Source organism: Cavia porcellus, unplaced genomic scaffold (assembly GCF_034190915.1).
Source record: "Cavia porcellus strain 051 isolate PalLab524CR breed Dunkin Hartley unplaced genomic scaffold, mCavPor4.1 scaffold_32, whole genome shotgun sequence".
Classification (NCBI taxonomy): domain Eukaryota; kingdom Metazoa; phylum Chordata; class Mammalia; order Rodentia; family Caviidae; genus Cavia; species Cavia porcellus.
The window spans coordinates 23413919-23427028 of NW_026947515.1; the positions used below are offsets into that span (position 1 = coordinate 23413919).

At 47.4% G+C, this 13110-nt stretch overlaps 2 protein-coding genes across 2 annotated transcripts; both read left to right on the forward strand.

Annotated features, from left to right (window-relative positions):
• Positions 1-4659: 4659 nt before the first annotated feature.
• Positions 4660-5195, forward strand: LOC100717404 (large ribosomal subunit protein uL22-like). Its single transcript, XM_063242356.1, has one exon. The coding sequence runs from the start codon at positions 4675-4677 to the stop codon at positions 5149-5151; it is 477 nt and encodes a 158-aa protein (XP_063098426.1). The 5' UTR covers positions 4660-4674; the 3' UTR covers positions 5152-5195.
• Positions 5196-5233: 38 nt separating this feature from the next.
• Positions 5234-11715, forward strand: LOC101788499 (leucine-rich repeat-containing protein 37A2-like). Its single transcript, XM_013158943.3, has 2 exons — positions 5234-8440; positions 11269-11715. Exons 1-2 carry the CDS (start codon positions 5481-5483, stop codon positions 11342-11344), a joined length of 3036 nt encoding a protein of 1011 aa, XP_013014397.3. The 5' UTR covers positions 5234-5480; the 3' UTR covers positions 11345-11715.
• The last annotated feature ends 1395 nt before the right edge of the window (positions 11716-13110 follow it).

Genomic DNA, 13110 nt, shown 5'->3' on the forward strand with positions numbered 1-13110 from the left:
GACAGCCTGGTCAGAGGGAGGAGATAGGATGGGTCTGAACCATGGGGAATTGGTCTCAGAAGGAAGTCTGACTTCCAGTGGCCCCCTTTGCAGACATGGCATGGCCCAGGGGGCCTTTTAAGGTAGTCCCTTTAAATTGGCCTGGCTTGTGGCAGTGATAGCAGGTAAGTATCATCATCAAGCTTTTCTTGGAGCCCCAAGAATCAGAGTTAAGGCCTGTGCTTTTGTGGCCACAATAAAGGCAGCCATTTTGGGAGTCTCTTGGTTTTCTCCCAGTCCTGATTACAGAATACTAAGGAGTCAGCTTTTAATAAAGGATAAGTGAACTATCTGGAGCAAAGCCTATCTTTTTTCTAATGTCTGGAGTTGACTGGGTAATAAGCATGTCTTTAAGCCAAATCTGTCCCTCTAGTGAATCAGGATCTATGGACATGTGTTTCATTAGTGCCTCTGATCAATGATCTAAGAAGTCAGAGGAGTTTTCACTTTCCTCCTGAGAAATAGCTGATGATTTAAAATCACCAGAAGGCTCGGTTTTTCTCCTCCTTAGACCTTTGAGAATACACACTTGAAAATGTCTCCTGTTCCAATCTCCTGTATTGTTGTCATGCCACTTGGGGTACTGGGTGGGAACTGCTTGTTCACCAGTGGGAACTGGTGGTTCTCTTGGCTTCTATCTTTGGCCTACTTAAACTAACACCGTATTCATCTCCAAAAGTAATAGCAGCTTGTAATGCTGCCTGATTCTCAGTAGAAGTCTGCTAGGTCTGGGAGAAGGGGGAGGAGAGGAGAAGTCCGTGGGAGGAATGGAGCGGAGTGGACGGCCGTGAAAGTAGTGGTCAGCGGTGGCTTTATTCCGGGAATGCGGGGAGGGGGCCCCTGCCGCCGCGGGCCCCGGGCGCAGCCTCCACTGCACCGAGCCCGGGGCCGGGCTGTGGTCTCTCCGGGAACACGGGGAGTGGAGACTGGCGCGCTGGCCGGCGCTGGCCGCTGGAATCTGGAGGTCTCGCTCTCTCTGGCGAACTCTCTCTGACACGTGGCGTGGGTGAGTCTAAATAGCCTAAGCTTAGGGCAGCACCCTAATGCCATTAGAGATGCACAGGTATCTCATTGGCGCACAGGTCCTTAAGGATGGGGATATAGGGTTACAATCAAGTGCATAGGGGGCAGGGGGGGGAGGAGTTTAGCTGCAGCCTTTTCTGGTTACAGTGTTCCATCTGGGCCGGCAACTCTTTCATATCCCGTCTTCTGGTTATTAGGAAAAGGGGCGAAGATCTCTTTCTGTAACTACTTCCTGCTGGCTGAGGGCGCTGTACTGGGGGTCTAGGGGAGTTTGACGGGATGAAGGTTGATGCCCAGGTAGACACTGATGCCAGGTGTTTTAGCCAGGACAACTTCACTGGTGAATGCACATATGTCAGACTGGAAAAACAAAGAGACAAAATGTTATGAGGAGACATGGCACTGTCATATTTAAGGACCCAGGTGAGGTAGAGGGAAAGGTGCCTTTGATTTAGACATATCATTCTATCAGGACCATGTTGAGGTAGAAACATTTCCATGGTGAGGCAGAATTCTGAAAATTAAACGTGGGGTTAGGAGGAGTGGAGTTATGAGAGGTGATTAATCCCCCATCTGAAAGCATAAAAGACGGTAGGTTGGTAAGGCTTGTCTCTGGTATGCATGACGTTGGAGTCTGTAGGCAATACTGCTAAAGAGTCCTGCTGTAAAAATGATCATTAATAGAATGTAAGAAATTAGGAACCAAAGTGGATAACAAAACATGACTTAGCCTGTTAACTGTGGCTGCGAGGCCTTTGTGAGACGGAGACAGGTAGGCGACAGAAGAAGAGATGACCACTCAGAATGATCAGATTTAGGGTTGGAAGGGCACCTCTTAGCCTGAGTGATGTGAAATCAGGATGGCAGTCCAGCAACTTTGATTTAGGCATGGGTCGCTGTAACCTGGTTGTAGTCCTTGGAATGATTTGCTGTAACAGAACTTTAGCAAGTATGAGAAAGGCTTTTATGTATCCTGAAAAAGTATAAACCAAGTGAGAAGACAAAAATGTATCTGAGTCTTGACTAGGGTTCCTGAGAAATTGGTGAATAAGAAAGGAAGGGGGTGGTCTATATTATTGAGGAGAGGTCCACCAGTGACAACAGGTGGAAGCTGTTGAGGCCTCAGTGTGTCTAAGTCAGCCTGTATAAAAGGCATTTTAAGATGTAGGACTGGGACCTGCACAAAATAGGCCCTGTTTGTAATGTAAATGGCATAGGTTGACCATCAATACCCTGTCATAGAGATTGATGACTTAATATAGCAGCCTGAATACTCAGGAAGAACTCTGTATATATGGCCTCTATGTCCACAAATATAGAGAATGTCTTACCTGAGACTTTAGTGTGACTTGGAATCTGAGACGGACACCTTAAAGGGGGCTGTTGTTGCCCTGAACTTCCTCAGTCTTCAGCAGCAGATTTTCTGTCGGTGACGAATCTGGCAGTGTCGACATTTATGAGGGCTAGAACTTAGGATGGCTTACCCACTCTCTGGTGGCTAGGACAGTCCAGTAGCCCTGGAGTAAGGTCTCAAAGAATGCCAGGATGGGGCATTTTTTGTCCAGTATCTTCTGCTGCATTTGAGCGTGGTGCATGGAGGGGGCAGGCAGCTCCACCTTGTGTAGGTTTACCTGTCTCAGAACTCCAAGTGTCACAAGTGTTAAAAATATAAAAAACCATATTAAGATCTCTATAAGGTTTGAAGGTCAAGTTTTGTCCTTTTTGTTTGGGATTTGGACTATAGTAGAATTAAGTAAGTATGTAGGAATTTAATATCAGCATTTTAGATTATAAGGCAGGCAGGTTGGTAAAATTATCAGGTGGCCAACAATAGTGAACAAATGGTAGAAAAACTGTAAGAAAAAAAGAAAAAAAAATAGCCTCTCTCGAGTGGAACAGAACTGTAAAAAAAGGTTGGGCAGGGCCGTGAGACTCTGGAAACGTGTAGTGTTAAAGGCAGGTTGAAACACTGAGATCTGTGGCACGAGGCAGCAGAGGCAGCCTGTGTGTGCGGTGCCGCGGAGGGGCAGGCAAGGAACCGTAGAGTGGGCGGGGCGAACGCGGGACACCGTAAGCAGAGAACAGAGGCTTACTGTGACGCGCTAAGCGGCGCAGGGAAATGACATGGTCTCGCTGCGACCGCGTAAGGGGGTGGGGCTTGGAGGCCCCGAGTGGTGATCCCCGTTGATGCCTGGCGCCAATGGGAGCTGTGGCTCGCGTTCGGTTCCCCGGAGGGACTGGGCGACGGCCGAGGCGGGCGACAGAGGGGGTGGCCGCGTCCCGGAGGGGCGGGGCGGCGGCCAAGGCAGTGGCTGTGCCCCGGAGGGGCGGGGCGATGGCCAAGGCAGGCAGCAGAGATGGTGGCCACGCCCCGGAGGGGCGGGGCGGCGGCAGAGGCAGGCAGAGGCAGTCAGAGGCACGGCTTGCTTGCTGCGTGGAGCCCCGTGCGTGGGGCAGGGCGCGGGAGAGGCACAGCGTGAAGTTAGGAGGGCTTTGTTTTGAAAGGCTCACGGCCGCGCCAGAGCTGGGCGCGCTGTGAAAGCCACAGCTTTTGGGCGGCTACGGCGGGCGGGGTATGGTGCAGGGACGCTGCGGGACGCTGCCACCATGTGGCCGCGCGGGTGGTGAAACAGGAAATGGGCTGGGCTGGAGGCCAAAGCCAGAGAGGCCCACAGAATTGGAACGCAATGTGAGAGCGAAAAGAAAGAAAAAGGATGTTTTTAAAATTAAAAGCACTTTGATGTGAATCTCTTATTGTTTGGTCTCATTTAACCTTGGGAGAACGGCGACGGCGGACGGACTGGCGTAAAGTGGGAAACAAAAGGGGAGAGGAGCCAAGGGCGGGTGGAGCAATCAATGGGAAGGGCCGGGGCTCGAGCCACTGCGCCGGCAAAATAAAGGGAGCTAAAACGTGGTGGGAGGGGGGCGGGAGAGGCGCCTAGCTCAGAGGAGCCAGGCGCGGGCCCCCCCTGGGGTGACCAGGCCCCGCGGGCCACGCGGGAGACCGTCTCATGACCACGGGACCAGCGGCGCTGAGGCGGCGCGCCGAGGCAGCGCGCGGCGGGGAGGGAGAGGAGCCGCTCTGGGAAAGAAAGCTGATTTAAAAGTTTTGTAAGGGGGGGGTTACTCACCAGAGCGGTAGTGGAAACCTACCATTGGGCTGAGAAACTGTGAGTATAATTTTTTCAAACACGAATATAAAAACTTCATACAAAAACCAGGATCCTCCTTGATTCAGCATGTTGAGGTCAACACTTTTGAGCAAAGGTATTTCCCCATCTTATCTCAGGTCAACCTCACTTGATTAAAACATGTGTTTAGATGTGTGAGCCCTTGGGTTCAAGCCCCAGCTCTGGAAGTGGGGAGGGAGGGAGAGAGAGAAAGAGAAAGAGAGAATTAAATTTCATACACCCTCTCGGTGAGCAATGTCTTTCTTTCTTTCTTTCTTTCTTTCTTTCTTTTTGTTCTGGTAGCAGGGATTGCACTCACAACCTCACACTTGATAAGCAGGCGCTCATGCCACTGGGCTAAATCGCAGCCCTCACAGATCCTCTTGGAAAGAAACAACTGAAATTTATTTTTTTATACAAAGAGAATGTGATTACATTCTTAATGAATAAAAATGAAATAACAGGGGGCTGGGGATTTAGCTCCGCCGGCAAGGCCACCAAGTATCTGAAGGATGTCACGTTAAAGAAGCAATGTGTGCCATTCCGGCGTTACAATGGTGGAGTTGGAAGGTGTGCCCAGGCCAAACAATGGGGCTGGACCCAGGGTCGGTGGCCCAAAAAGAGTGCTGAATTTTTGCTGCACATGCTTAAAAATGCAGAGAGTAATGCTGAACTTAAGGGTTTAGATGTAGATTCTCTGGTCATTGAACATATCCAGGTGAACAAAGCACCCAAGATGCGCCGCCGTACTTACAGAGCTCATGGCCGTATTAACCCATACATGAGCTCTCCCTGCCACATTGAGATGATCCTTACTGAAAAGGAACAGATTGTGCCTAAACCAGAGGAGGAAGTTGCACAGAAGAAAAAAATATCTCAGAAGAAACTGAAGAAACAAAAACTTATGGCACGGGAATAAATTATGCATTAAATAAATGCAAATAAAAGTAATATTGTTTGCCATTATTAGTAAAAAAAAAAAAAAAAAAAAAGAAAGGCCTGACCACCCACATAGCTATTTTTTTCATTACAAGTCTCTTCACTCATCTAAATCACTCTATACCTTTACTACTCGAGCAGAGTCAGGGGAAATGGATTACCCAGGAACCTCTGCACCTGAGAAGATTTTTACTTACACCTGAGGAGTCGACTGAAGAGTCACTGCCGGATCCAGATAAGTTTGCTGTTCCACATCAGGGTCTGCATGACAAGCTGGTTGGGCCACAGAGGCTCCCAGAGGTGGATTCAATGGTAGATGGGCATGAGAATGAACACCTAGCTCTGCCTTCTCAAGTCAGAAGAAAGGAGGAGACTTCTGCTTCAGAGCAGGCTGCAGACCACCAGTCACATGTACTGCGTCTACTACTAGGGAACAAGAGTTCAACACCATCAAAGTTTGTTTCACTCCTGAAACTGAAGGATATAGCTCAGCACTGGCAACTTGCTAAGGAGGTTTTTGGAGCTGCTCATCAATCAGAATATCCTCAGCATCAGAAACAAACCTTGCAGGATGATACTGTGGATCTGAGTACGGATAAAGCTGATCACAAAAGCCTACACCTGGGATATCTGCTGAAGCCAGATCAACCTACACAGCCCTGTGAGCACAAGGAATCATCACAATACCAGCTGGAGGCCCAGACTAAAAATCCAGAGGCTCCACAAATCCAGTCCTCTCTACCTGAGGGAGAAGACCCTTATCGAGACTCACAGCCTGCTGAACAGGTTGTACCTTCTTTAATCCTACACCAAGAGAAGCTATTTAGTGAGGAGGGTTTACATCGGCTGTCAGAGAATCCGGAGATCAATGTTCCATCTCTAAGGGGCAGTGCAACTCATCTCTCACGTTTGACAAATTCCATCCTGAGACCTGGGGAGATACCCAAGGAACCATCTCCAATACTGTACTCAGCCTCTGAAAAGACACAAGGGCCAACAGTGAATGAGCTGCCAGTTCCAATGCTTGGTCAGTATTCAACTCAGCATCCCACATTATCACCTGTCACAACCCCACCGCTAGACATGTGGCTTAGCACAAGTGATAAACTCACTACAGAGCCTGCACATTCTGTGGGCCTGCAGGAGGTTACACCTTCTCCTCTGAAGCATCCTGAGGTGACACTCACACACCACAGGAAGGTGGAGGCTCAACAACCCAAGTTGACTCCTGTCAACATTCAGGCTTGGAATGTAGAACATACGAGAACTTCTCCACCTACTTCAGGGTTTCTCCTTTCACCAACATTGTCAGAAACCCCATTCCAGCCTCCAGCACCATTGCTGGAGGCTTTAGGTCAACGTAGAGAATCATCTTACAGAATAACTCCTACACTGCTGGCTCTAGGTCCAGCTCAGCCTCCAACATTGCCCACTGTCATGGTACAAAAACTGGATACAGGCCCTACCCTATATCCTGAACTTACTGCAGAGGCTGAACATCCCACAGCCGTGCAGGAGGTCACAGTTCCTCCTCACAAGAACCCTGATGTGGCCCTTGCACATCCAGACCAGATGCACACGCAGCATCCAAGTCTCACTCCCGTGATATTTAAACTTTCGGATGTGGAACGTTCCCTGCCTCCACCACCTGTTGCAGGAAGTCAATTTCCTTCAACAAGGCCTGAGAGCCCCTCTCAGCCTCCAGAGCCATTTATGAAGGCTGGAGATCAACACATGGTACCAGCTCAAATGACAAATCCAACAGCACCAGGGCAGGATACAGCTCAGAGTCCAACATTGCACAGTGCAGTGGTACAACCAATGGATATGGCTCTTATCATGAATGCAAAAGCCATTAAAAATGATGAACATTCTGTGGGCCCACAGGAGGTCACAGCTTCTCTTCTGAAGCATCCCGAGGTGACACTTGCACACCCTAGGAAGGTGGAGGCTCCACAACCCAACCTGACTCCTGTCAACATTCAGGCTTGGAGGGTAGAACATAGTAGACCTTCTCCACCTACTTCCAAGGTTCTCCATTCACCACCTTTGCCAGAGAACCCATCTCAGCCTCCAACACCATTTATGGAGGCTTTAGGTCCAGACAGAGTAACACCTCACAGAACAACTGCAGCACCACTGGGTCAGGGTCCAGTTCAGCCTCCAACCTTGCCCAGTGGCACAGTCCAAACAATGGCTCTTATGAGAGAAAAAGCCATTAAAGAGGCTGGACATTTTGTGGCCCCAGAGGAGGGTACAGTTGCTTCTCTGAAGGATCGTGATGTAAGATTCCCACCTTCAAGGCAGGTAGAGTCTCAGGGACCAACTGTGTTTCCTGCAATCATTCAGCCTGTGAAACTGGACCATCCAATACCTCCATCTACTTCAGGGACGCAACTCACACCCAATTTGCCGGAGAACCCCTCTCAGCCTGCAGAGCCATCATTAAAGGGTGTAGATCAGAACACAATACCACTTGAAATGATAAATCCCAAACCACCGGGTCAGATTCCAGCTCAGCCTCACATGTTGACCAGTGTCATGGGGCAACCACTGGACATGGGCCGTATCCTACATCCTGAAGTTACAATGGAGGTGGAACATTCCACGACCCTGCTAGAGGATACAGCTCCTCAGAAGAAACCAGAGATGACCCTTGCACAGCCAGACCAGGTGCAAGCTCGGCAACCAAACCTGACAAGCAGCATGGTTCAGTTGTTGCATATGGAACATTCCATAACTCAACCACCTGCTACTGAAACTAAACTTCCTTCAGTGATGCAGGTGAACCCCTCTCAGCCTCCAGAACCGTCTATGAAGGCTGTCAATCAACACGTGGTACCACTTCAAACAAGAAATCCAACACCACTGGGTCAGGATACAGCTAAGAGCCCAACATTCCCCACTGATGTGGTACACACAATGTATATGAATCTTATCATGACTTCAAAAGGGATTGCAGAGGCTGAACATTCTGTGACTCTGCCGGAGATTGAAGCTTCTCCTCAGCAGCATCCTGAGGTGACCCTTGCACATCCAGACCAAGTGCAGGCTCAGCAACCAAACCTGACACCCATCACGGTTCAACCTTTGGATGTGGAACAGAACACTAACCATTATTCTGCACAAATGGTGCAGGATGCCACCAGCACTAGCAACATATGTGAGCTCTGCACCTGTGACAATGACACCCTGTCATGTACGGGTCTCAGCCCGAAGCAAAGGCTGCGCCAAGTACCTGTCGTAGAGGTCAACTCCTTCACAGTCTTGTAAGGATCAGTTTTCTTCTTTTGTTGTCTGCATTGTGCCTGAGGTGACAGCCCTTTCTTCAAGGGCTTCATAGACTGTCCTCACATCCCCTGTTCACACTGACTTTCTGTTTTTACCTTCTTCTTTCTCAATTTTCTTTATTCCACTCTCTTTGTACTATTTGTGCCCTCTTACCCTTTTTCCTTGTTTTTTTCTTCATATATTTTATTTTGAGACACGGTCTTAGTGAATTCACCAAGCTTGGCCCAGAGTTGTAACCCTGCTTTCAAGGATTTAAATCAGGGAAAGTAAAACGTTTCACGAAGCACCTGCAAGTCAGCTAAGAGGAGCAGATGGATTGACAGCACTGTGTCTGCTGTCACCTGCACTGCCCAGGTTATGATGAAATAGGTAAAAGAAAAACCCAAAAATAACAGAACGTCACTCCCAACCTACTGGAAGTCAGACACACTGAGTTCATTTTCGCTGAAGATGAAGAGTGAATTCTTAGGAACAATGGAGGTTAAGGGTAGGAAAATTTACTGGGGAATAGGAGTGGTGACTAGGAATAGCTCCTGAGAGACAGGTGGGGTCCCAGATGGGTTGCACTTTACTTATCCCACCACCTAACACTTACTCTCCTATTTTTGCTCCCCCCTTTTCACAACTCATTTCCTTAGTGATGATACAGCAATGTGGGCACGAGTAGATTCTGGGCCTGGCGGTGTAGCTCAGAGGTACACTGCCTGTCTTGTACACTCAGGGTCCTGGGTTTGATACCTAGTATCCCTCACCCCTTGGAAAAAGGAATAGAATCTGCCTGACCCAGACGGCCTGAATTTTAACCCAGACATCTCTTTCATTATCTTTGTAACATTTTGCAAGTTAGTCTGTGACTCACTTCCCTCATCTGTGGAAGGAGGAATATAATGTTTACTGTTTCACAGGACTGTGTCAGAAAAGAGAACACTGTGATACAAGTAACAGCACCCCCATATGTATGAATATTAGCTACTGTTGTTGTTGTTGAGGCCCTGAATTATGTGCAGAACTCACCTTTGCCCCTTGCTTTGCAGTATCTAGTTTGTGCTCACTCCTGCAGAGCTAAGTACATGGGGAACTAAAGAAGCATAGTGCTTTTTCCAGAACATGAAAATGATAGAAGGGAGGGGAAGAGCCTTAGGGGAGGTGGTGGGGCCATAAAGAATAGATGCAGAGTCACAAGATTTGAAGGTTAGGGAACACGGCATGGGGGAGCTCAAACCTTAGCTGGTGCTTAGAGTGCTTGCAATTGTCAAGCAGAGGAAACACAGGACGGCCAGCCCAAAGGCATGGCAGCAGGAATGAACATGGCTGCACAGGCCAGTCTGCCTGAAAAGAACAGGGTTATCAAGCAATGAGGTATTATTTCAAATTATGAACACTGAATATCAACTTTAGGATCTTTAGAGAGACAGAGAGACAGAGACCGACACACAGACACAGAGAGACAGAGTTTTCAAGCCAGAGAGCAAAATGATCAAAACAGGAGGACCCTTTTAGACTCCACATGTGGAGGCATCTGGAAGGGAAGGCTGAATTCAGGGAGACCTCGAATCTCTAGGAGCCTGGGGATAAGTGACAAGTGGCTGAGCAGGGTGCTGGTGTGAGAGTGGGTGAACACTGGAACACTGCGTGACCAAGTCACCCAGTAAACAGCTGAGGGCAGGGTGGACAGAGAAGTGCAAACTCCTGTGAGCTCCCGTCTCCATGCTGTGTGGAGCTGAGTGGTGGAGGTGTCACAGGTGGCAGCCCCAAGCAGGGAGGAGAGCCAGCTTGAGGGGCACAAGTTCTGTTTGAGGCCGTGGTGAGCGCAGAGCAATGAGAATGCATCTGGTCACGTGGAAATGTTCACTAGGCGCATGAGCAGACTGATTGCTTTCCCGCCATCCTCAGGAAAAGTGTATGCAAACTGAGCAGGAAAGTTGTTGCTGACGGATAAAGAATGAGTTTCCGCAAAATTGGAACTGAACCCTGGTTCGAGGCAGGCTGGCCTGAGGCTCACTGGTATCTTCATGCCTCAGCTTCCTGAGTGCTGTGATCACAGGCGTGCTCCCCTACTCCTGACCTAATAACTCGTTGGCAAGGCATGATAGACCTCCTTTAAAAAGGAGTCAGAGATGTGTATGGAATAATGGGAGATCCATACCCTTATATGCTTGACCATCTGTCTCCCTCACCCTGTCACACGGGAGATAAGCCCTGGTGCCAGTTTTGTGTGGGTTCCTCCTTCTCCTTTGCAGTTTTTGCCCTGACCAGGTGATGGTTTACTGCTTGCCTGGTGGTTCCTCTTCTTCCCTGTGCATCAAGTCCAAGCGGTTTTTCCACATCAGGACGTTAGCTCCTCTACGCTGCTCTTGCCCTTATCCTTCCACTGCCTGCAGAGCTTCCACAAAGGGTACCGAGCCAAAGCTTTGGCGCCAGCTGGCAGAGGCTTGCTTTATTCTTACTCACTAATAATGATGCATTTTGGCCCATTTTTCTGTTGAATGATTTTTCTTTTACTTATTGATTTGTAGGAGTCATCTTGTACCCAAGTGATTTTGGGAAAAACACTTAAATTAAAACTAAGTGACCGACATCATTAATCCAGGAGACTGGACAGATAGGAAGCTGAGCTGCTGAGCAAAAGTCTCATCATTTGTGCTGGCTGCTCCACAGTCTGACAGTCTTGTGCAAACTGGGGAGCTGTTAGTTCTGCAAATGAAAAGCTGTTATTGTCTCTGTGTTTGAATATCCTGGATATTGTTAGGATTCTTGTATTTATTCCTTTCCCAGTTATTCAAAGACATAAACTGTTTCTTCACAGGGATTTCCAAGGAAACTCTATTTATAGTATACAAAAAGGGGCATGGAAAACCTACCATTGGGCTGAGAAACTGTGAGTATAATTTTTTCAAACACGAATATAAAAACTTCATACAAAAACCAGGACCCTCCTTGATTCAGCATGTTGAGGTCAACACTTTTGAGCAAAGGTATTTCCCCATCTTATCTCAGGTCAACCTCACTTGATTAAAACATGTGTTTAGATGTGTGAGCCCTTGGGTTCAAGCCCCAGCTCTGGAAGTGGGGAGGGAGGGAGAGAGAGAAAGAGAAAGAGAGAATTAAATTTCATACACCCTCTCGGTGAGCAATGTCTTTCTTTCTTTCTTTTTGTTCTGGTAGCAGGGATTGCACTCACAACCTCACACTTGATAAGCAGGTGCTCATGCCACTGGGCTAAATCGCAGCCCTCACAGATCCTCTTGGAAAGAAACAACTGAAATTTATTTTTTATACAAAGAGAATGTGATTACATTCTTAATGAATAAAAATGAAATAACAGGGGGCTGGGGATTTAGCTCTGCCGGCATAAGCACCTGTCTTCAAGCAGGCTGTCATGAGTTTGATCCCCGGTACCGTTAAAAAGGTAAAAGACAAAAAAAAAGATTAAATAACAGGTGAGACCTTCCATATGCTCTAATGACCCATCAATGAGGTAACCACTAGTCTGAATCTGATGTATCTTTCCTGATCTTTCCCATGCATTTGCCTGCACACATACTGACATACAGTGAAATAGGTTTCTCAGGTGGCTTTTCTTTTTTACCTAAACAGTACTATCCTGTAATTTGACTCTCTCACTTTTGATACATCAGTGTTATTTCCTACCCCACATAGAGAGGGTTACCCACTCACTTAAACTCCTACAGTATTCCATAATGTGTATTTATTTTTACTTGTTTTTTGTTTTGTTTTAGTACCAGGGATTGAACTCACAACCTGCACTTGCCAGGCAGGCACTTAGGCCACTGAGCTAAATCCCTGGCCCTACTTGTTTGTTTTGAGACATGTCGCACTATGTAGTGCAAGCTGGCCTTGAACTCATGGCAGTTCTCCTTCCTCAACTTCTTGAGTGCTGGGATAACAGGGATGCACCACTGCAGCTCTCACGGTGTATTCATTTTGTCTTAATTTTTGAGGTGTGTTTTTTTTAAGACAGGATCTTGCTACGTAGTGCAGGATAACCTTGAATTCACTTACGTAGCCCAACTTCCTGCCTCATTTAGTATATCCCTATTGATAGATGTTTAGGGTATATCTAGGATTTTTTTCATTTTTTAAAATTAGTGCACTGCAGTATATGATGATTATATTCCTCATGAGCAATTGGCACATGTACATGATACCATACATCTCAATTCTTTTTCTCCATCCCCTTTCCCTCCATCTCTTGAGCACCTGCTTTCTGAGAAAGATCTATCTCCCTTCACGCTATTGCCTTTAATTTTGCTTTTTATTTAGACATTGGGTTTCCCATACAACAGAACTCATGACATAACTAAACATGTTTGATTTCCACAAAAGACTGGAGTTTCCTTCTCTTTATGGCAGAGTACTGCACTGTGTGTAAATACATTGTTTTTATCCATTATCTGTCGATAGACATAGCGGCCCTTTCCAAGGTTTAGCTATTATGAATTGTGCTGCTACAAACATGACTATGAATTCATCAATGTAACATGATGCCTTTAATTCTTTTGGGAAAATACCTAGACGGGGAATAACTGGGTCAAGTGGAATTGCTAGTTGTTTTTTGAGGCAATTCCACACCGAGTCCCACAGTGACTGCACTAGTTTGCATGTCTACCAGCAACATCGAAGTGTT

Bases quoted from the DNA above. Each gene is read 5' to 3' on its own strand.
- LOC100717404 (XM_063242356.1), top strand. From the start codon at position 4,675: ATGAATAAAAATGAAATAACAGGGGGCTGGGGATTTAGCTCCGCCGGC.
- LOC101788499 (XM_013158943.3), top strand. From the start codon at position 5,481: ATGGTAGATGGGCATGAGAATGAACACCTAGCTCTGCCTTCTCAAGTC. The intron at 8,441-11,268 runs GTAAGGATCAGT...GTTTCTTCACAG, and splicing joins GTCAACTCCTTCACAGTCTT to GGATTTCCAAGGAAACTCTA.